Source organism: Molothrus ater, chromosome 21, assembly GCF_012460135.2.
Source record: "Molothrus ater isolate BHLD 08-10-18 breed brown headed cowbird chromosome 21, BPBGC_Mater_1.1, whole genome shotgun sequence".
In the NCBI taxonomy this organism is placed as follows: Eukaryota; Metazoa; Chordata; class Aves; order Passeriformes; family Icteridae; genus Molothrus; species Molothrus ater.
The window spans coordinates 6,204,163-6,227,756 of NC_050498.2; the positions used below are offsets into that span (position 1 = coordinate 6,204,163).

Consider the following 23,594-nt stretch of genomic DNA (forward strand, 5'->3'; position numbering starts at 1 on the left):
GCCCGGCCCGGCCGTGTGCCAGCCCCGCTCACCCTCACCGCGCCCGCTCCCCCTCAGCCCCGCGGCCGCCGCTCCGCCCAGCGCGGCCGGGCCCCGCTTCCTTCCGGGCTCGGTCCCGCCCCGGAGGTGCCGCCCGCCCTTCCGCCGGAGCCGAGGGAGGGCCGGAGGGGCTGAGGGAGGGCCCGAGCAGCGCCGGGGCCGTGAGGGGCTGCGGCGGCAGCAGCAGCGCAGCGGAGCGGCCGGGCCGGCCCCGCCGCCCGGGGCAGCCGGTGAGAGCCGCGGGGTGAGGGCCCGGCGGGGTCGGGGACAGCGGGGGCGGCCGCGTCCCCCCGGTTATAGCTCGAACCGAGCGTCGGGGCTCGGTGTCCGCCCCGCTGAGGGGCTTCACACCGGCCCCGCTGCCGCCTTGGGCCTGGGCGAGGGGTCCCTGGGCCCCGCAGGGCGGCAGCGGTCGGGATAAACAAACACTGGGATAAAAACCGGGATAAACAAACACCGGGATATGCGGAAACTTGGCAAACCGCCTTCCTCCTCCTAAAAGTGGTTTTTACTAGATGCACATGTAAATGTTCGTTCGGTGGGGCTGTGCCGGTGTTAACGGGGTGCAGGTGGCGCTGACAGCTTTGCCACCATGCCCCCCCAGCCTGTTTTCCTCATGAGCTCCTTGTGGATCAAGGAGGTTTTGGCTTTTTTTTTGTAAGTATTGCCGCTGCCCGGCTGGGGATTAAAGTCCTTTAAACTCCAGCCGGGGGAAGTTGAGAGCATTTTTAAGATGCTGAGCGGTGCTGTTGCGGGTGTTTGCCCTCCTCCATGTGCAGCTCCTAAAGCTAATTTTTGTTATCTCTGTATTTAATTAATTCCGTGGGTCTGTGCCTGTAGTTAACAGGGTGCAGGTGTCACTGGTAGCTTTACCAACAGTCCCCCAGCCCAGCCTCTGTCCCTGATGAGTTCCTTGCGGATCAATGAGGTTTTGGCTTTTTTCCTGTAAGTATTGTCCCTGCCTGGCCACTCACTGCACAGCTGAGGATCAAAGTCCTTTAAAGCGAAGCCAGGTGAAGTCTGGAGAGCACTCAAGATGCTGAGCAGTGCATTTTGGATGCTTTTGTGGGTGTTTGTCGCTGCTGTTAGCACTGTGGAGCTCAGGTTGTTCCCTTGAAGCAGGGAGTGGCTCAGGGAGGGTGTGAGATCCTGAGATTAATGATGTGCTGGAATTTCCAAAGTAATTCTCTCAGTGCTGTCTGAAATCCTGCTGTGCTGTGGCAGGGATGGGCTGCTGAGAAGGTTTTACAGGCAAAATGAAATTGTGTTTTGTTTTGCTGAGTGGGGCCCAGTGCTGGGAGTTAGCAGAACTGAACAGTTTGGGGGGAAAGGGTGGCATTGTGGAGGTTGTGGTTTAAATCCATCATTGACTTGCCATACTTCTGTTGTTTGGGCTCATTTGAAACTACTTTTGATTCCTCTCACCAGGACTTTGGGAACTGCACTGAGCTGCTTTTGGTTTTCCAGTTGCCCAACACTTTTGTGAGACCAGTGAGCAAACCAGGCCAGCAGAGAAGGATGAGGTGTTTTCCAGGAACAGGGCTTCACTCAGGAATTGGATGTGCTGGCCTTCTGGACACGGTTACACAAGTGGTTTTTCGCAGCAGGGAGGATTAGGAAGAGAATTGTAGCTTTGCTGACCAAGAAAAAGCCCAGAACAGCGCACAGTAGAAAGGGAGAATGGGATATAAAGCCAATTACACCAATTCCTGAGACTGCTTTACACAACAAACAGATTATAGGCTTGAAGACAGTCCATCATTCTGGTATTTAATTTTGTTCTGTGGTGGTATTTAAGCTAGAACAGCCTTTCTCAGCTCATTTTTTTCTTGCTGTGTAATCCCCAATTATACTTGGGGCTTTTTTTTTCTTAATAATTAACTACTTGTGATCTAAAACTAGACCTAGAAGTCTCGTTGGTGAAGTCCTGTTAAAATGCCACTTGTAACAAGTCAGGTATCAAGTTTATAAAATGTTTTCAAGTTTTTCTCTGAGGTTTTAGGCAACTTAATTCCTATTTGTGTCCAGGTGAGTGTGGTTGGCAGGAAATAGTGTGTAGGAGCCTGTTGCTGCTGTTGCTGAGGGGATTTTAGCAGTTTAAGCTAATCTTCTCTTTCCTGTGACCTGAACTCCCAGTGGAGCAGCACAGAGAGTTTTTAGATGTTTTCCTGTGATTTTGTTTAAAGCACAGCTGTGGGTCACATGGAGATGGGCACTGATGTCACAGGCACAACCCAAACCTGTGCCCCCAGGCCTGGGCTGACATTTGAAGGGAGAACACAACTCCCAGCTGAGGAAATGGGGAGCTGGAGCCTTGTGGCCATCAGGATTCTGGAGGTTTGAAGCAGTGGCTGCATTTCCCCTCCCAGTGCCAGCACCAGCTCTGTGGTTTGTTTGAAGTGGTTTTTCAGCAGACTCTTTCTTTTCTCGGGACTGTTTTTCCTGCACTGTTTATCCTACAGCTGCTGGAGCTGAAATGCTGTCATTGCAAGGAAGGTGCACGTGAAAAGTGGGAGCACTGCAGAGATAACACCCAGATTTCTTGCCTAATCCCCAGCTTGTCTAAAGGCTTTTGTATTTTCTGTTCTCCAGCCTGAGCTCATCCTGCCCCACCCTTTCCTTGGGAGGAAATGAGCTCATGGTTAATTACCCTGCTGCTAATTACATGCCTGGGTGTTTGGGGTTCCACCTGAATCACGACTCTTTCAACACATTGGTTGCTGCTCTTCAGAATTTTGGGGCGTTTGTGTCAGCGGTTCTTTGCAATAAATACATTTTAAGGGCACTTTTCCATTGACAAAATACAAAATACACCTTGACTCCCTCCTTCCACCCCTCAGTTTTGGTGTACTTTCTAACCTACCTTCTAAATCTATTTTTAGTGACTAAAGTTGTCTTGTTCTGAATGATGATGGAGTGTTCAGGCACAGTAAAATGTGAACCAACAGCAGTTCCTGTAAGAATTGTCTGGATGGAGGCCTCCCTGGTTTTCTTATATTTTTCTGCTTTGAAATTCCATTTCTGGGAATGGCCATTGGTGACCGGAGAGTTGCAGTGAGTTCATTGTGAACACTCTTTGGGGGCACTTTGATGTGTTTGAATTAGAAGAATTCAGGTTGTTCACGCAGTGCTGGAGTGGCTTTTGAAGAGCTGAATCTCATTTGCTTCAGCCCAGTGAAAAGACTGCTGAAGGTTGTTGCTAATGCTTGTGCCAAGATTTTTGGTTTTTTTTTTGAAAAACGCTTAATTTCAGGGAGGGAAGAAAAAAACCAAAGCAACAACAACAAAAAGAACCCAAAACAAAACAAAGCCACCACCCAAAGCAAACCTGCCTGTTCCCAGTCTGTGTTTGCTGGTTTTAGATACATTTAATTAAGTTGTTACTAATGCTGAAACTCATTTATAGAACTTCAATTACAGAATTAAAGCTACTCCTTTAATTTCCAGTGTTAGCTTGTGGAGTTACTTAAAAACTGTTCTTCACAGCTTATAATAATTAAAAATTGATTCCAATTAGCTCTTACTGAAGGTGTTCATTGATGGATTAAGCAAGACCCTGTCTGTTCAGCTTTGAATATGAGCATGTCCAGCCAGCTCTCTAAAGGTGACCTCAGCAATCCAGCCCTAATAAATAGTTTATGACCCAGCTGAGATCTCCTGACAATCTGCACTGCTGATAAAGGTTCAGATCATTTTGCTCCATCCCTGGCAAGGCAGGGAGGTGGAAAAGAACCAGAAGAACAGGCTGGGGGTGTTGGAGCCCCTGGTGAATCCCTGCAGCATCCTTCACCCAGAGCTGTGTCTGCCCTGCTTGTGCTGTGGCAATTCCTTGTGTTCCTTGCTGGAAAGAAGCTGTTACATGAATTTAGTCTTTGCTGTGTGCATTAAATTGGATCTAATTCAGGTTGGAGGAGCCCTTTTTCCCCCACTCATAAAAGCTGAGGCTGCATCTGCTCTTTGCTGTGACTGACACCTAATTTAATACATTTAATATTAATTTTTCTGGTTATTTTGTAGCTTGGTCTGTGTGAAAATTAGAATTTTATTATTTTGCTCTTACTGAGCTGCAAAAGATCCTGGAGGAATGATTGCTGCTCCTTCAGTCCCCTTAATGGAACATGGCAAAAATGGCCTTGGGATTTATGGGTTTGGAACAAAATTGGTGTTTGCTGTGCCTTAACTCTGTCTGTGCTGTCTCAGAGGTGGTTCAGAGTGTGTGGCAGGGAAAGTGAAGGGGCTCTCAGGCAGAATATTTAGCAGGAAATTTGGTTTTGCTGGTTTGGGTTGCTGGTGGCGGTGAGTGAAACCCTGCAGTGTTTGCACAGGTGTTCCCAGTTTCAGCTCTGCAGAGCCACAGAGGGCAGGCAGCTGCTTTGTCCTTCCTGAAAAACAGCCTGAGAGTCCCCATTTCCTGAAGGGACAGCTGGGATTTACTGGAGCTTCCTCTTGGATGGAAAAGCTGAGGCATGTGAGCAAGGATGAGACGTTGGTGTTGCCCTTCTTGAAAGGTGTTTGCTCAAAACAGGTCAATAAAAAGGAAAAAAAAAATTTAAGTGTGGGTACAGCAAAAAAAAATGTTTATAGGAAGATGTATTTGAAAGGTTCAGAATAAATTGCACTCAAGCCAATAGAAAGGTAATTTTGAATTAGCTGGTGTTGCCCTTCTTAAAACGCGTTTGCTCTAAACAGGTGAATAAAAAGAAAAAAAAAAATCTGTAAGTGTGGGTATAGCCAGAAAAATATGTTGATAGGAAGATGTATTTGAAAGGTTCAGAATAAATTGCACTCAAGCCAATAGAAAGGTAATTTTGAATTAAACCACAGGGATTTGGTGGTTTTTTCATCATGACAAAACTGCTGTGAGGTGCTCTAAAAAAGCTGGGGCAGCTCTGATCTGTCACTGGAGACCTTTGATGTGAGCCCTGCAGACAGATCTGATTTAATGGGAATCAGAGGCCTCATTTCCTTTTGATTTCAGTAGAATTTGGAAAAATAACGGATTTGGAAGAATAATCTGGACATTACCAACTGGGAATTCTTGTGGCAGCAGGACAGGGAGCATTTTGGTGTCCCCAGCCAGCAGTGGGACCTTTCCAGGCTGGGATTATCCCAAATCAATCCCTCAGGAGCCACCCAAAGTGTGTGAGGTGCACTTTAAAAATCACAAAAAAGAGTTGGGGCATTCCCATTTTCCCATATCACTGAAGAAGGGGAAACCAGCAGCTTTTACTTGCAAATCAGGAACGTTAAGTAAAGGCATTTTATGAATTAATAACTGAGTCTGAGAGCCCATTATTGTTCTGAACTCTTGGAAGGGGTGTTGCTGATTAACACCGATATTAAAGGGTGATGGGGTCTGCTCCTGGCACAGAAATGCTCCACAGAAGATTCTGGTTCTGTCCTGTGGTGTTTGAGGTGTCATTCCTGCCTTCCCTGAGGGTTCTCAGTGTTTTGGAGCCCTCACCAAGCAAAGCAGTGGGCGAGGAGGTTTTAAACGGTGTTCAATTGCTGCTCCTGGGAGGGCCTGTGCTGCTGCCTGGAGTGCTTGGACTGGGGTGCAGGAGATGCAGGAAGGATGTGTGGTGCAAAGCCTCCCTCCAAATTGTGCTTGTTAATGTTATTTGTGATCTTCTGGTATTTTATTGTACTTCTGCATTCGATTTTTTCTTTTTTTTTTTCAATATGGAAGTTTGTTACCTTCCTTATGTTTTCCTGACTTCTCAGTGGGCAGGTGGTGTAAAGGTGTTGGAGTTTCCTGCTCTCCAACTCCAGAAAAACAACAAATCTGGTTTTTGTCCTTTCAATTGTGTTAGAGGTGAGCTTTGAACAGGCCATGAGTGAAAATAAGAGATCTGACCCTGCAAAATGTGTGGTGTGACTGTGCAAACACTGAGGAGCTGATTGGTGGTAAGCAATGATCAACTTAAGCTGGAGTGGGAGGGAGGGAAAGCAACAGAGAAATGGGGGAAAAGCATTTTGGACACTCTACAGTTCCAACAAAACGTTTTTATTATGTAAGATTATAAATATATAAAAATATACTATTTATTTATATAGTATATTATAATTATACTATATTACATAATCTTATATTATAAGAATACTATATATGACATAAATATTATTAATACAATAATTAATATATTATGTTATAAATAGAAATAATTATTATGTAATATTTTAATTATATATAATATAATATATATTTTAATTATATATAATAACTATGATTATATATAATATAATATATAATAGTATCAATATATTATATATTATAATGTATAATATATAATTATATATATAATATTATATATTCTATTTAATTTTTTTAATTTTAAAATTAATTTTATTATTCTTTTATTATGTAAGATTTGGCAGTGATTTACTTACCAAACAATAATTCGCGAGGGTTTTTTCACATTCATTTTCTCAAAACCTGAGTTGTTTTCCTCGTTAAAACATTAATGCTGACCTGCAGAAATCAGCTGGGGAACTTTTCCTTTTGTTGGCAAGGGCTTTTTGTGTGTGCAGTGCCAGCTCTGTGTGCAGCATGTGACCCCTTCCCGTGCTCAGGGTGACTCCTGTGTCCCCAGGCTGGGCTGGTGGCGCTGCAAACGCTCCAGGGAGGGCAGGGCTCTGCCTCTGCAGCCTCTGGACAGAATTTGGTTTTAATTCAGTGTACACAGGGGCTGCCAGAGCGGAGGGTGGAGCTCTGTGGGCACAAAGGGGATTTTTGTGCCCCTCTGGTGGCACAGAGCCCTGCTCTGCTTTCAGGTGTTGGGGTGGGGCAGGGGCAGGTGTTTGGTTTGTCCTTTAATTTTCAAATCAAGTCTGGAATGTGGGGCTGTGAACAAGAACAGACCCCTGGATTCTTCAATTACTGCAGTTCCAGAGTTGGAACTGTAAGTTGTAATTACAGTTATTGCAGTTCCTGAGTTGTGCTCTTGAATAAGAACAGACACCTGAATTCCTGGAATTACTGCAGTTCTGGGGTTGTGCCTCTGTTCTGGTGGGGGACAGGATTTCACAGGGTTTTATTTCCTGACCGAGATCCCTGTGACATTTCTGGCAAGTCTGTGGCATGAGGGTGTTTTTATTTATTGTGTCTTTGTGGTTTCCAGGGAGAACATTGACTGATCAGCTTCACATCAATGGCAATTAAACATTTGATGAGTATTTATAGCATTTTTTTCTCGGACAGGCGCCTGCAACTGAGATTTCTGACCAAAATGCTGCTGCAGCTTCTGCTTTTAGGAAATGGTCTCGAAACTGAAGCAAGTGAAGAGTTTCAGGCTTTTCCTTCCCCTTTCCTTTCAGAGTTGTTGCTCAAGGACATGAGTGATGCTCTGGGAATGCCTGAGTGTGCCAATGCTGCCAAAATGCAATTCCTGCCCAGGCTGTGCAGCTGACACACACTGAAAATTCATTTTCACACTGAAAATTTCATTTCTGAGCTCTGAGGTGTTGGCAGCCAGGAGCTCCCACAGAGACCTTCCTTGAGAAATCATAAAATGAAACCAAAAAATTGTTGTGAAAGCAACAGATTTATGTTTCTCAGTTATTTTTGCAAATGGGAATGAAGTAAAGCTCTCAAATATTTTAAATATATATTTTTTTTCCATTTTGCTGTGCACAATATTGTCTGTCAGGCTTTTCAGTGGGAAAGAAAAGAAACTATTCAGCTGCTCTCCCATCTATAAAAATGAGAACACGTAGCTGTAAATTATGTCATTAAGAAATTGATTCCCTTAATATGCATGTCTCCACAATGAAACTATTTTTAGGTTATTTTTAGCAACTCATTATTTCTTTCAAAAATAGAAAAGTGGAAGAAATCTTAATACTTACGTAGATAAGATGGAATATTTAATTTGTTCCCCCTCAGAGAAAATTGTGTGTTTCCTTTACTTTGCTCAAAATAACTTGATTACATTAATGGGGAATGTTAAACATGATCCGTCTTTTAAAATGGATAACTGAGCTGGGAAGAAAAGAGCTGGAATTTCCTGTAGTAGAAAACTCTCAGTGCCATTTGTGCATATTCCATCTTTTGCTGGATGATCCAGAGAAGAGTTTGGGGGTAGAATTTCAGGGGAAAAGAAGACAACTCTGAGTCACTGACTGATGTTCTTCAGTTTGAGAAAATCCCTTTTCCTCTTGCTTTCCATCCATGGCAAGAAGGAAAAGGGGTTGCATTCACTGGACAAAACCTTGCTGTGCTCTTCCTGCTATTTCCCCATTTGTCAATACTGCAAAATAAATATCAATATTTTAACATACCCACCTTAGCCTTGCTGCTGCAGGTGATGCTGTGCTGCTTTTCTCCTGGGACGACTCCATCACTTCCCACTGGCAGCAGGGAGCTGGGATGTTTGTGTCAGGAAAGGAAGGGGAGGCTGGGGGCTCTCTGGGGGCTCTCTGGGTGCTCCAACACAGCCTTGGCTCGGTGCTGCTGTGGGCAGGAGAATCTCTTTTGTTGCAGTCACTAAACAGAAACCCCCAGAGCTGTGCTGTGTGCAGGAGGCAGCTGAACCCTGGCAGAGCTCGGAGGAAGTGGGGTCAGCTGTGATTCCCCATGGGCCCTTTTGGGGCCAGAGTCCCTAAAGCCTCACCAGGGTGGTTCTGTGCAGGCACAGTCCCAGCACCCAGTGCATTCTATCCCCTCCCTTTGCTGCTTTTTGGAACTTTATTTCCTTTTTCCCCCCATTGCTTTGTGCCTCTGGCTCTGAGAGCAAGGTGCTGGTGAGAGCAGAGCCTGGGGCCTTTGTCCTTTGTCCCCTGGCTGTGGGACTATCACTGGTTCCCTGGAGCACTTTCTGGGCCTGTGTGAGGGTCACAGCCCTACAGAAGCTGGCCTTTGTCCCCTGGCTGTGGGACTGTCACTGCTGCCCTGGGCCATTTTCTGGACCTGTGTGAGTGTCACAGCCCTACAAAGCTGTCCCTTTGTCCCCTGGCTGTGGGACTGTCACTGCTGCCCTGGGCCATTTTCTGGACCTGTGTGAGTGTCACAGCCCTACAAAGCTGTCCCTTTGTCCCCTGGCTTTGGGGTTCTGGTTGTGTAACTGTGCCCTCCCTCCCGTGGCACTCATTCCTCCCGTTGCCATGGAGCTGTTCAATAATTCAAGCAGGTGGCTCCTTTCTAAAGGCAGCCCCTCAGAAGCAATGATTTCCAGCAGGCTGCTGCCAGGCTTGTGCTTTTAACCCTTCTCCTCTTCCTCCAGGAGGAAGATGAACCTGAAGTCGGAGCGCAGGGGGATCCACGTGGATCAGTCGGAGCTGCTGTGCAAGAAGGGCTGTGGTTACTACGGCAATCCTGCCTGGCAGGGCTTCTGCTCCAAGTGCTGGAGGGAGGAATACCACAAGGCCAGGCAGAAGCAGATTCAAGAGGATTGGGAGCTGGCAGAGCGGTAAAGAACCTTCCTTTCTTCCTTCAGGGTCACTCCTCCAAATCCTGCTCCTGCCTCCTCTTTCCCAGGCCTGTTTGCTCTGGCTCAGGTTCATCACAAATCCCCCAATTTGACTTTTCCTTCTTTTTGATGCAAAGATGGATGTTTTCTTCCTTCAGGGTGATTCCTCCAAATTCTGTTCCTGCCTTTTCTTTCCTACCCCTGTTTGCTCAGGTTCATCACAAATCCCCCAATTTGACCTTTCCTTCCTTTTGATGCAAAGGTGGATGTTTAGGACATTCTGGTATAAGAGGTTTGAAGAGAAAATCTGAGAGGGAGCAAATCTAAACAGAGCCCAACCTGCCAGTGAATACTTTAACCTAATTTGCATATGCAAATCTGTATTTCTATCAGCAGTTAGAAGGGTTAAAGGGACAATTTTGATTAAATACCCTCTGGAGATGGCAATTATTGCTTGGGTATGGGCAGCACCATGCTTTTACATTCCAGCTGCTGGTTAAAAAGTGATTTTAGCCTTCTCTGTGGTCATTCTTTTCAGCTACAGGCTTAAGCCCAAGAACATCAAAGCTTTAGTTTTGCTAATTTAGGTAATTGTTTGCTAATTTAGGTAATTCTTTTCTGCAAATCAGTCTAGTTTTCCTCATGTGATAAATGCTTGACCCTGAAAATGGAAGATGTGTTTTCACAGAGGTCCTGTCGTTGTTTTCCTCTGCCATAAATGTCTTGCACAGTTAATAAAAGCTTTATTATTAGGGCAGATAGTCATGCTGCCAGTCTTGGATCATCTCTAAAACAAGTGGGCTATTTAAGGAATTCTTTCATGAGTAGCTGGGAGATGCTGAAAGCACAGAGAAGCTGAGATTGTTTGTTACAGTGAACAGACAGGCTTGTCAGCCCTGATAAAATCCAATTCCTGCCTCAAGAGACTGCAGATCCCAGACTATGGATGGTCCATCCTGAGCTGGAGGGATGTTTAAAGAATTGCTCAGCTCCCAGCATCCTGAAGGGTGACAGAATGTGACCTGTTTGAATCCTCCTGCTCAGGAGGAAAAAAGGGTGCAGGGTTGGTGAGTTTGCCCTCCTCTACTTTAGATTAGAAACTTGGTCTTTCAAACTTTGCCTCATCCATTCAAGCAGATATTTCTCACCAAAGCAGATTCTGAAACAATGATCTCTTTCCCAAAATATTCCTGAGATTGAGACAGGGTATTCTGCTTTTGTAAGATGGGCAAAGACTGCTTAAGGCAACAGGTTGGGGAGCTTAGTGTGAGGCAGGGAGGAAGGGAATGAATCTGGTGCTGGGAATGAATCTGGTGCTGGGAATGAATCTGGTGCTGGAAATCCCCCCCTGTGCCTTTGGATAACTCAGAGTGTGACATCAGGGGAAGGTGGCCATGCTTAAACCTCAATATTCTCCCTTTGCACCTATTTAACCCTGAGCTTTCCTCACCTCTACCACTGCAGCACGGAAAGGGTGGGGTGTCCTACAGTGAAGGGAGATAGGCAGGGGGAAGAATTAAAATGTAAAATGAGTCATTAATGATTGCACAAGAAATCAGCTCCTTTGCCTTGTTTCTAAGCCCTTAAACCAGACTCTGGTGGTTTGCAGGGGTCCCAGGACAAGGGAAGAGACGAGAATGTTGACTCCACGTTCAGAAGGCTGATTTATTATTTTATGATATGTATTCTATTAAAATTATATACTAAAACTATACTAAAAGAATAAAATTAAAGATTTCATCAGAATGCTAACAAGCAAGAAGTAGAATGATAATAAAATTTTGTGACTGACCAAGAGTCTGAGCCAGCTGGGCTGTGATTGGCCATTAATTAAAACCAACCCCATGAGACCAATCCCAGATGCACCTGGTGCATTCCACAGCAGCAGATAACCATTGTTCACATTTTGCTCCTGAGGTTTCTCAGCTTCTCAGGAGAAGTAATCCCAGTGAAAGGATTTTCCATAACTGTGTCTGTGACACCAGACGTGTCTTTGCCCAACTGCAGGCTCCAGCGTGAGGAGGAAGAGGCCTATGCCAGCAGCCAGAGCACCCAGGGGGCACAGTCCCTGACCTTCTCCAAGTTTGAGGAGAAGAAAACCAATGAGAAAACAAGAAAGGTCACTACTGTGAAGAAGTTCTTCACTGCTTCCTCCAGAGCAGGAGCTAAGAAGGGTAACTCTCCTTTGCTTTTCATGCTTTCTGTGCATTTTAAAGTGAAAAGTTTTTGGCAGATGTGTTGTTCTAAAAGGCAGATTAATGCTCTGTGCTTTGACTTTTAAAAAGTTGGAATGGTGATGCTTCTGGAGAACGGTTGCTACTGAAAACAGAGAAAAATGTGAGTGATGTCAAACAATCTGTTAAATAGAGCTAAACCTGTGTTTCTGTGTGATTTTACACAGAACAGGAATTCTCCCACTGAACAGCAGAAATGTGTTCCTGGTGCTGGCACTGCACTGCTGAGGGGAAGTTCCTTGTTCCTCTGGCACACATTCCAGAGAAATTCCTGACTCAGCCATGGTGTCACACCAGGATTTGGGGCTGGAAGGGAAATTCCTCCTGGAGAGAGCAGCAGAGAAGGTTTTGGCTGTCAGTCACCCCAAACTGCTGTGTGTGAGTGTGACAGAAATATCACACTCACAGTGAGATAAAATATCAGCTGCTGCTGCCTGAGTGCCTCACTCTGACAGGAAAAAATGGCATGTGTGAGCAGGGTGCCTTGAGCTGCACATAAAAGTGAGGCTGGCAGTGTTTGTGTGGGCTGGGAATACCAGGTTTGTGGCTGGCTGGGTGTTTGTTCTGCAGAATGTGTTACAAGCAGGAAGGATGAATGGCACTGCTGGCTTGGCATAGCAATAGCAATAGCACACACAGGCAAAAGGTGGGAGATGCTGGGCTCTGGAGGAGGAATTCCACAAGGAAAAGCAACATTAATCTGTCTTAACCTTAGAGACAATGCATTTCCTTTATTTGAAATTTTTGCATTTCCTTTATTTGAAATTCAGCATTTTTCTGGTAGAGTTGTCCTGGTGCATGACAGCAGCTGGCTGCACGAGACATTCATTCACCTGCATTAAACCTTTTTTTTTTTTTTTAATGTTCATTTTTCTCACTTTCCATCTTTTCTTTTTTTTATCCCTTCGCCACCTGTCCTGCCATGCTCCTGCTCTTGGTGCCCTGCTTGCTTTGGCCTTTTTATTTCAGCAGCTGAAGAGAAAACCCCTAAGCAAGGACAGCTTGGGAGGGAGAGAAATGCTGATAACATTCTCAGGGATTTGAAGGAGATTTTTACTCCCTCCTGGGAACTGGCTTCCCCTTCAGAAGGTAATGCAGCACACCCTGGGCAAGCTGTCTGCCTGGTTTTAGTAAGCTTGGCTCTCAGTTGGGCTTTGCTAAACACAAACTAGGGTTGTGCCAGTTGTAACTTGTGTTCTTGAACATAAAGATGGCAAAAAAGGCGAGTCCAGCATCCTGAGGTGATGTTAAATCTCTAAACCAGTCCTTTGCTTTTTACTAGGGAGTCACAAGAGTAAAGCTGAAGCTTCTTTGAGCTCCACCTTAGGATTAGGATCAAAAAAACAAGAATTTTGTAAGAATTAGCTGGATCTTGTGCTGCTTTGTGTCTTTATTAAAAAGAAAAACATCCAGGTTGCCATTACGAATCTGATCATTATGAGTTGAAACTACTTCAAGAACTTTGGCATTCTCAAAACATCTCCAGATGTTTGTTATGTAAACCAAGAAGAAAATTTCCCATCAAGAGGAGACACTGATTTCACTTAACCCAGAAGGACAGCAAACAGCTTGAAGAGCTCCTCCCCCATGAATTGTTTGCAATCCTGACCTGTTCTGCTGGCTAAAGAAATGTGCAGTGTTGATGAATGAGTACAGGAAGGTGATGAAGGGCTGTGTGTGACAGAGCTGGGGACAAACCCTGTTCCACATCCATGCTTGGGCTCCATGGCACAACCATAGTGAATCCCTGCAGTGCTCCTGTTCTGCTGTGACAAGTGGCTTTCCTCTAGAAAGAGTGAAATATTAATTATGTTTATTTTTTGTGAAGCTGGTCCTTCCTTCACTCTTCCCGTGCTTGCTCCTGGCATTTTGGCATTTTCCTCTCTTTAACTTGTTGGAATTTCTTGGCTGTGATCAGCTTCTTTGTAGTTGGATTGAATTCTCTGAGAACACAGGACAAACCTGAGGATGTTTTGTTGCTGGAAGTTCATTTGTTCCTGCAGCACTTGGTAATCAGTACAGATTAATTTTCCTTAAAACAGGATTTCAGCTCAGAGATTAGAGAATCTGAAACTACAATAATTCTTGGTGTAACTCATTAAAAGACAATTCATTCTAAATTAACATTCACTTTTTAATACTTAATATTAATCTGCCTCCATTGACTACATCTCTCTAGTCACTAAACAGCAATCTAGTTTGAATTTGTGACTGAAAAAATAATATTCACATTCCTTGAGGTCATACAGTAAAATGAGGCTCATTATTTTTATAAAAGAGTGAATTCATTGTTGAACAAAGTAAATAAACGTTCAGCTGTACTGTGAAATGAGATCAGTGATTAATCATGGAAGAAATAGCTGATAATTCTGCCCTTTGCTTGGTTTATTATTTCCAAATGAGCTTTGTGCTTCTCTGATGACAGATTGAATTAATGGCCCCCCTTCAGCTGGAATCCTGTGGAGGATTTGGGGTGCATGGAGTGAATCCTGGCTATAAAGGCAATGGAAGGAAATCCCTTCTGCAGAAGTGTCCCTGAGGAGCTAGAGGGGAGTTGGATTTGCACTCTCTATCTCAATTGCTGCACTTGGAATTTAAATATTTGCACAACCTTTTCTGTTCTGGGCACTGAAATACCAGAGGTGCTCTGGTGGTGCCTGGCCAAGTTATTCCCTGTGCTGAGGTGTGGGCTCTGCTCAGAGGAGCAGAGTTTGGAACCCCCCTGGTGCCACAGCCTTGGATTTTCTGTAGTGCTTGATCTCTTCAGAAACACATAACAACCAAAAAAACCCCACTGAGCTCCCTCAAATCCAAATTAAACCAACTTAAACACGTGAATCCCATTTCTTTCTTTTCCCTTTGGAGTGCTGCATGCTTGTTGAAAGCAGGATTTCTGTGCATGTGAAGTGGTTTCAGGTTAAAGCCCTGTTTGTCTCGTGCTGACCATGAATATTTTCATGTTTTCTGTCTCTCTGCTTGCCTCTCACCACGTTCATTTCCACCACCTCTGTTCAATCCCTCCATTCCCAACAGCGTTGGCTGGCAAGCTGAAAGGTGGGTGAAGGTACTGGAGCAGCACAATGAGCTTGGGGCATGGAAAATCAGATTATTTTGTAGGGAAAAGCATTATTATTATTATTATTATTATTATTATTATTATTATTATTATTATTATTATTATTGTTATTGTTATTGTTATTGTTATTGGTATTATTGTTATTATTATTGTTATTGGTATTATTGTTATTGGTATTATTGTTATTATTTATTATTAATGTTATTGTTATTATTGTTGTTATTATTATTACTACTACTACTACATCCAACATTTCCCTGGCAAACCTTGAGAAATACAATTTACCCAACTGCTCATTTACAATTTACATTTACACAACTACAAATGACCAATTTACACAACTGAAAAAAAATCTTTTAAAAAAGTGACTCGAAATGATAAAACCTTTCTGCAATTATCCATCAGTGTCAAAAAACTGATCTGCTGTGCCCTGAATTTTGCCAGCAGAGATCCAGGAGGCCAAAGCTCCCAGCCCTTCCATCCACAGGCAGGCCAGCATCGAGACAGACAGAGTGTCCAAGGAGTTCATAGAATTCATCAGGACCTACCAGAAGCCTGGCCAGGATATCTACAAGCAATGCAAACTCTTTCTGGACACCATGAGTCATAAAAGGGTGAGCTCTGCATGATCTTGTCTCAGTAAAATGGGGAAATTGGGGGCAGAGGGAGGAAATGCTGCACTTCTTGCAGCAGTTTGGATTTTCTGGAGTGGGGCAGGAGCCTTCAGATGATTGGATTGATCTAAATAAGATCTGGGTGCCTTTTTTTGTTGTTTTTTGGTAGTGTGGGACCAAAGGATGCTGCCAACCCCAGAGCAGCCCAGATAAATGAGTCCTGACTAGATCCCACATAAATGAGTCTGTTCAGCAATATTCTCCATGAATTTGATTGTGGAAGCTATATAAGCTATCACCTGGGGAGGTTTTAGATCTCTCTGAGTGGTTTGGGTTGGAAGAGAACTCAAGATGATCTGGTTCATGGCAGGGACACCTTCCACAGTGCCAGGTGGCTCCAAACCCCAGCCTGGCCTGGGGCACTTCCAGGGATGACACAAATTAAGCCTAAAAACTTCTAAAGATAATAATTGAGCACCAACCCACCCCTCTCCTTTTATAGGGGAAGGGGAACTTGACTTTGCTGCTTTTTTAATATGAAATAAGTGTTATCTTCATTTTCTATTTAAAAAAAAAATCAATATTGTTGAAATATTAGTCTGTGGTGCCACCTGTGGTTGGAATGAGTCAGAATTCAGCACAGCTTTTTTCCCCCTCTTCTTCTCCCTTTCCTGTTTAGGTCCTCAAATTATCCTCATGGAATCTTACATTCCCTCTATTTTGACTTCTTCTTAACTTTTATTTCTTTTGGATCTGTTTATTCTGAGCACAGAGTTTGTGAGAACAGAGTGGGTTTATTTTTGGCTTCAAGCACTGAAGGTGTTCTCATTTCCTACTTTAGCCTTCTCAAAACTTGGGATTTTTTACTACACATAAACCAGGCCTAAAATCCATTTTCAGCAAGAGCTGAGACCTGTGTTCAGGAAAATGTCCAGTTTTTTGCCTTAGAGAATTCAGAAATCAAATTCTTCCCCCACTTTTTTTAATGTTTCCTTTCATTTAATGATGAAAATTGCCTTAATTAAGTTAATTTTATATCCTTCAGGAGCTCAGTTAGCAAAGGCCAGTGTTGTTTCACAAATACCACTGTGAATACATTTCACAGTAACTTTATCATCAGAAATGTGCTGTAGGAGATATTCCTTCAAATAATTGATGTTCCTGGGGGTTTTATAGATTATAAAATATCTTTTAAAAAATCAGAGGTTAAATAGGGACAAACATGTTGCTTAGTCTGAGTTTTGTCAGTGCTCCCAGAGGAAAAAGCCATTGCACCTGTGCTAATATCCATTTCTTCAGCAAATAAATACAAATCTTTCACACATTAAAGAACCAGTGTTGGCTTCTCCTATTTTAAACTAAAATTGAGCCACTCCAAAGGCCTCTGATGACACCTCTGCATTCTCAGACTGTTACTGCAGCTGGACACTTGCCTGAAACCAAACCAAAACACGAGGTGCTGGGGCCAGCCCTTCACACTTACTCCTTGTTCTCCTGCAGGATTTAAGCATTGAGGAACAATCGGAATGTGCCCAGGATTTCTACCAAAATGTGGCAGACAGGCTGCAGACACGTTGGAAAGGTACCAGCTTCTTTCACCTTCCTCTTCCAGAAGCAGTGATGTAAAAGTAAATTGAATTTTCAGTTCAAGCAAAGCTTTCAGAAATGCTGGGAACAGGTTCAGGTACCAGAGTTAGAAATGTTCCCTCTAGGAAGTTTTGCTGTCTAAATGTTTTTACAAACGTTTTGTACTTTGTTTTAAATTCTTAGTGGAGTTCTGTTGGATTAAGGCATTTTCTGCCCCAGAGATGGGGTAACTGAGAGGCATTTAAAAACTTTTATTCTATATTATATTATATTGTATTTTATTTTATTTTATTTTTTATATTTTATTTTATTTTTGTTTTATTTTTAATTTTATTTATTTTATTTTACTTTTTAAAACTTTTATTTTATTTTATTTTATATTTTATTTTATTTTTCTTTATTTAATTTTTTTTATTTTATTTATTTCATTCTATTTATTATATTATATTTTAGTAAATTTCTTATATATGTATTATAATTCTTACTCTATATATACATATATACACATATATATATACACATATATATACACATATATATATATACACATATATTTCTTCTTACATATATTTATTATAATGGATGTGTTATATCCATTTATGAACTCAGGTTGCCTTGAATGAATAATCTTAATTTGCTGATACTGGGATTAAACCTTGCAAAGAGCCCTGGGATATTTCATTTGTGGGATTTGTCCCTTTCAGTGCCCCCTGAGAAAGTGGAGAAGGCAATGGATGAGGTTGAGAAATACATCATGACTCGCCAGTATAAATATGTTTTTTGCCCTGAGACAACTGATGATGAGAAGAAAGACCTGGCTGTCCAAAAGAGGATCAGGTAAGGCTTGAAAGGAAAAAGAATTGAGGAATCCCTAATTCTCTAAATCAACCATGTTAAAAACACCTTGTGCTGTGCACAGAAAAAGGGCTTGTTAAGGGTTCAAGCATTTCATTTCAAATACAGAAAGAATTAATAGGTGGGATAATGACAACCACTACGCTGGGAAAATTTGCTTTTATTAAATCACAGCCAAAAATAATTTTTTAAAAACGGAAGTGCTTTCTGTGAAAATAAATGACATCAGTGGAATAAACTGGTTTGTGGCTGGAATAATGCCTCATGGACACAAAGCATTCCTTTGCCCTGAGTTCAGGAAGCAAAGGTTTCAAACCCCTGCCTGTGAGTGGCACTGAAGAGGTTTTTAACCCTTTTTGTCCTTTTTACCTCAACTCCTTAACCCTGAACTGGTTTTTGTCCTGTCGCAGGGCTCTGCACTGGGTGACCCCCCAGATGCTCTGTGTTCCTGTCAGTGAGGAGATCCCAGAGGTCTCTGACATGGTTGTGAAGGCAATTACAGGTTTGTGAGTGATCAATTCTGTATTTCCAGCTTGCAATTCCACCTCTCTTGCTTATTGAGATGATTTTTGCTGTCATCACGAGCTGGGTCCAGACTGTTCAATGCGCAGGAATTTGGAATTTCAGCTGTGGAGCAGGGATAATTTCCACACTGAAGTGCTTAGGATTAACTGATCTACTTTGAGACACTTCCCCACAGACAGAAATGATGCAATAAATGCAATAAATGATGCAATAAATTAATTTCTTAAAATTTCATATAATTTAAAATAAATTAATAGAATTCAAAATAAATTAAAACTTTTGAGGGAATTCCTGCAGTTTTGGGGGAATTCCTGTAGTTTTGAGGGAATTCCTGTAGTTTTGAGGGAATTCCTGTAGTTTTGAGGGAATTCCTGTAGTTTTGAGGGAATTCCTGCAGTTTTGAGGGAATTCCTGTAGTTTTGAGTGGAATTCCTGTAGTTGTGAGGGGATTCCTGTAGTTGTGAGGGGATTCCTGTAGTTTTGAGGGAATTCCTGTAGTTTTGAGGGAATTCCTGTAGTTTTGAGGGAATTCCTGTAGTTTTGAGGGAATTCCTGTAGTTTTGAGGGAATTCCTGTAGTTTTGAGGGAATTCCTGCAGTTTTGAGGGAATTCCTGCAGTTTTGAGGGAATTCCTGCAGTTTTGAGTGGAATTCCTGTAGTTTTGAGTGGAATTCCTGTAGTTTTGAGTGGAATTCCTGTAGTTTTGAGTGGAATTCCTGTAGTTTTGAGTGGAATTCCTGTAGTTTTGAGTGGAATTCCTGCAGTTTTGAGTGGAATTCCTGCAGTTTTGAGTGGAATTCCTGTAGTTTTGAGGGGATTCCTGTAGTTTTGAGGGGATTCCTGCAGTTGTGAGGCGATTCCTGTAGTTGTGAGGGAATTCACCCAGTTTTTTGAGCGAAGTGAATTCCTGTAGTTTTGAGTGAATTCACCCAGTTTTTTAAGTGAAATCAACCCGTTTTAAGTGAAATTGCATATTTTAAAATTATATGCATATAACTTTAAATTAATTCATATAATTTGACCTTACTTTTTAGAAGTAGCAGGAGCAGAAAAATGCCCTTTATTTCCATGAATATTACCCAGCAAATCCTGCTTATTCATTGCCTGATTATTACAATTTGAATAATTCCAGGACTTTTTTTCCCCCCTCGCAGACATCATCGAGATGGACTCCAAGCGTGTCCCTCGGGACAAACTGGCCTGCATCACCAAATGCAGCAAGCACATCTTCAATGCCATCAAAATCACCAAAAACGAGCCAGCCTCTGCTGATGATTTCCTGCCCACCCTGATTTACATCGTGCTCAAGGGGAACCCCCCACGCCTGCAGTCCAACATCCAGTACATCACTCGCTTCTGCAACCCCAGCAGGCTGATGACTGGGGAGGATGGATATTACTTCACCAACCTGGTGAGTGCAGCAGGGAAGGTGGCCTTGGACAGCAAGGTTTGGCTTTTAGCTGGAGGTAGGAATTGCCAGCAAAGGGCATACATTCAAATTCATGAAGATACATTGAAATTGGTGAGCCCAAATTCCGGTTTGTAAGCTTACATTGAAATTTGTAAGCCTGAATTCCAATTTATAAACCTAAATTCCAATTCGTCTTCAAACACTGGTTGAGGTTACTTAGAGCACAGCCACTTTTGTCTCCTCTCTCTTCCATCTCCTCTGTCCAAATCAGAGCTTTGTTTTCTTATTTTATAACTTTAAACCCTTTACTTGAAAAGTCTGATGCTAAGACTTGGGTGTGTTTTTATCCTGCAAGATCTTTGTTCCTCAAACCCTGAGTTTGGGCTGTGCAGATGTTCCAGATGCAAAGTTCCCTCTGGAGTTTTTGGAAGGCCCTGCAGAATTAGGCCATTCATGTGTGGATTTATAGAGGTTTTTTTAAAGCTTCTCCAAGAGGCATTTCTTGGTGTGCTCTGCATTTTATCATAAAATATCCTGGAGGGAAATTACAGAGTTGAATTAAACACTTGGAATGTTAAAAGTTCATTTCAGTAGGAGCAGAGCATCCACCAAGTGAGCTGGGCTTTGACATTCCTTCAGGAAACTAATTAATTAATTAATTAATCTGCATAGCAGATCTCTGCTGATCAGATATTAAATATTAACACTTGTTAATATTCCTGCTGTTCCCTCACCTCCCAAACACACAGACCCTGAGGTCTGCAATGTACCTTGGCAGCTCCATTTTTGATTTCTTCAAACTTTTGGGGAGAGGAAGTTACATGAAGTGTCTGATAAAATTAACTTATGGAAAAGCTTATAAAAATAATATTAAAAATGTAAAAAATCACTTGCTGGTGTAAAAAGAGGGAAAGCAATAGAAAATGTTGTAACATTTTCTGTAAATGGAAAAGTGCAAAACATTTTCTGAGTGTAGAACATTGCAGTGTGTGGTGATTGCAGCCTTGCAGTGATGCTCTCTCTGCTTTGTTTGCAGTGCTGTGCCGTGGCCTTCATTGAAAAACTGGATGCTCAGTCCTTAAACCTGAGCCAGGAAGATTTTGATCGTTTCATGACTGGCCAGACCTCCCCAAAAAAGCAGGAATCTGACAGTTTCTCCCCTGATGTGTGCCTGGGGGTGAAGCAGATGTGCAAAAGCTTAGACCTCCTCTCTCAGTTGAATGAGAGACAGGAAAGAATTGTCAGTGAAGCCAAGAAACTGGAGAAAGACCTCATTGATTGGACTGATGGCATCACCAAGGAGGTGGAGGATATTGTGGAGAAATATCCCTTGGAAATCAAAGCTAAAAGCCAAGCCTTAGCAGCCATTGACTCTGAAAATGTGGAGAATGACAAGCTGCCCCCACCACTGCAGCCTCAGGTGTATGCAGGATAATTCTCCTCAGCTAGCTGGGAAGGAAAGGAAATTTAAAGCTTAAAAAAAAAAAAAAAAGAGCTTAAATCAGTACATTTTTAAAGGTACTTTTGGTTTGGGGTTTGGTTTTTGGTTTGGGGTTTTGGTTTTTTTGGTTAAGTGTAATGAATTGTATTTATTTTAGTCCAGTAGGTTTCTATTAGGCTTTGGTGGGTTTTTTGAACTGAATTTCGATTTTCTACACAAGCTGGTGTAATTTTTAAGCAACACTAGTCCATTGACATCTCTCCTGAAAGTTCCCTTCTAAGCATGCACTTAATTGTTTTTAATAATCAGTTTAACTTGAAGCCAAGTTCCAGCAGGAAAAAAAAAGAAAAAAGTACCAATGTTAGTCTGAACTTATTCTGTAGCTGTAAAGATGAATTATATATTGTAAAATATGTAAAATTGTAAATAGATTTCAAATCTAATGTCCTTACTGTGCATGAGCTCATGTGTGAGTGAAAATGATCTCAAAATATTCATTTTAGCACCTTTCAGTTCCATCATGTTGCAGTAAAAAGGCAAAAATGCTGTTGGAGTTTGGATAACCTGGAGGGGAAAAGTTGTGGAGTGATTTGCAAACTTGAAAAATCATCTTAATCTGCTTTGTTTAAAAAAAAAAATCTATTTAAAAGATGCCATTTCTTCATTTAAATGCTCTGTCAGAACACCTGGTGGCCTGGAGTGGTGCACAAAGTGCTGATTTTACTGCTTTGGGAGGGAATGTGGGGCCAGAAACTGAAAATATTTCAGAAATAGGAGGAAATATTTGTATTAAAAACTGCATAATGTGGAACAAAAAAAGGGGAGGGGAAAGAGACCACGAAAGAGTTGCTCCAAAAGTCTCTCTCGCTCTCCTGGTCACTTCCATCAATGGGATAAATTTTGGTTGCTTTTTTGACAATCCTGGGAAAAGAAAGAAATAAATAAATTCATATAATTTGAGGTTGCTTTTTAGAAGGAGCAGAAAACTGCACTTTATTTCTATGAAACATCAATGTTCTGCTCTTCAGTGACCCCTTCAGCACCGTGAACAGGGAGCTAAAAATGGCTTTTTGTGCCACTAAAACCACTAAATTCAGATTGGGGTGGAAAAGAGGAGCTCACCCCCCAAAAAACAACCTCTTAAACACAACTTGGAAACTTTCTCTGTGTGAATTTGAACTCTCTTCCATGCAGCCCAAACACAAAGCTCAGCTGGGGCTGCTTTTAAGGCAGGTTAAATTCTTGCCATGAGGAGGAAAGCACAAACCTGGTGCTTTATTCCCACTTCACTGAGGCTTCTGTTCAGTCTGCACTGCAATAACTTCAGACCACGACTGTGATTTCTCCTTTTTCTGGCAGTTTTTGGCCTTTTTATGAACTATGCACCACCCCTGGTGTTCAGAGAAGCAGCTGCAGCACGGGGATGCTCAAAACAACAACGAAAAAAAATCAAATTATTCCTTGTGTCACCACCCAAATCGCTTAGTAAATAATCCTGGGATTTATTTCCTTTATTTAGGTGCTGATTCTGATCTCCTGGTTTGTCCCCAGGGAGGGGTGGGGGAAGAAAACTTGCAGCTGTTGTGTAAATGAGAAGTTTAAATAAAAGTTCTGCCCTGGTTAATGAGTCCCTAAACCCCTTCTCATCTTTTGTTATTCCATGAGTGATTCATGGCTGCTCCTGCATCCTCTGAGTTGGGAGAATCTCCTCCTATTTCCATCCATTTCTGATTAATTTCAAATATCTGTTTCTATTTCCAGCAGTTCTCAAGTGCCCTGCAAGTTCTAGGCTGGGTACCAATGTTTATTTTTATTTTCTTTGCAGGGAAGTCACTGGGGTGATGAAGCACTAGGGAAGGATTTTGTAACTAAAATATCTCTTTTTTTTCATGTGCCATCTTGTAATTAAGGCACCAAAATGGGGATGTTTGGAGTAAATTAGTCAGGGAAGGTGGATTTGGGACAAGTTGAGTAAATTTGAAAAATTGACTCAAAATTTGAGTAAATGAGTCAGGAAAAATGGATTTCCACACCTTGGAGTAATCCCTGAGCAGGGCTGGAGCACAGAGGCACTCAAAGTTTGGGTGAGACCCCAATGCTGCAAAAAATAGCAAAGCAGAGACTTTAATGGAAATATCATCCCTTAAAGCGATTTAAAATGCGGGTGCTGTGCTGTGCCCACAGTCACACTATCAGAAATTTGCTTTATTTTTCCTGCTGTTAGCTCATTATCACTGGAAATAAAGACTCTGCAGCTCCTCAGGTTGGATCTTTTATTGTGAAATATTTCTTTGCATGGGAACTCCTGCATTTATTTTCTTTTGTAAGGAATATATTTTACAGGAAATGCTGGAGTTATTAATTGTGATTATCACTCATTAATTCAGTGCTGTCATTTTGGAGTT

The 23,594-nt window shown here is 42.3% G+C and overlaps 1 protein-coding gene across 5 annotated transcripts; it reads left to right on the top strand.

The window, feature by feature from the left end:
- The first annotated feature begins 168 nt into the window (after positions 1-168).
- On the top strand, positions 169-22,813 carry RABGEF1 (RAB guanine nucleotide exchange factor 1). 5 transcript variants are annotated; one of them, XM_036395203.2, is made up of 11 exons: positions 169-269; positions 9,261-9,446; positions 11,454-11,620; positions 12,650-12,769; positions 14,714-14,734; positions 15,204-15,370; positions 16,871-16,952; positions 17,662-17,794; positions 18,223-18,314; positions 19,492-19,748; positions 20,785-22,813. In XM_036395203.2, the coding sequence occupies exons 2-11, from the start codon at positions 9,268-9,270 to the stop codon at positions 21,181-21,183; spliced, it is 1,617 nt and encodes a 538-aa protein (XP_036251096.1). In that variant the 5' UTR covers positions 169-269; positions 9,261-9,267; the 3' UTR covers positions 21,184-22,813. The 5 variants fall into 5 exon arrangements, with proteins under 5 accessions (XP_036251096.1, XP_036251097.1, XP_036251098.1 ...); XM_036395204.2 differs by lacking the exon at positions 14,714-14,734 and having other exon boundaries at positions 15,201-15,370; XM_036395205.2 differs by lacking the exon at positions 12,650-12,769.
- Positions 22,814-23,594: the final 781 nt, after the last annotated feature.

Bases quoted from the DNA above. Each gene is read 5' to 3' on its own strand.
- RABGEF1 (XM_036395203.2), top strand. From the start codon at position 9,268: ATGAACCTGAAGTCGGAGCGCAGGGGGATCCACGTGGATCAGTCGGAG. The intron at 11,621-12,649 runs GTAACTCTCCTT...TTTTTATTTCAG, and splicing joins CAGAGCAGGAGCTAAGAAGG to CAGCTGAAGAGAAAACCCCT. The intron at 17,795-18,222 runs GTAAGGCTTGAA...GTCCTGTCGCAG, and splicing joins GCTGTCCAAAAGAGGATCAG to GGCTCTGCACTGGGTGACCC.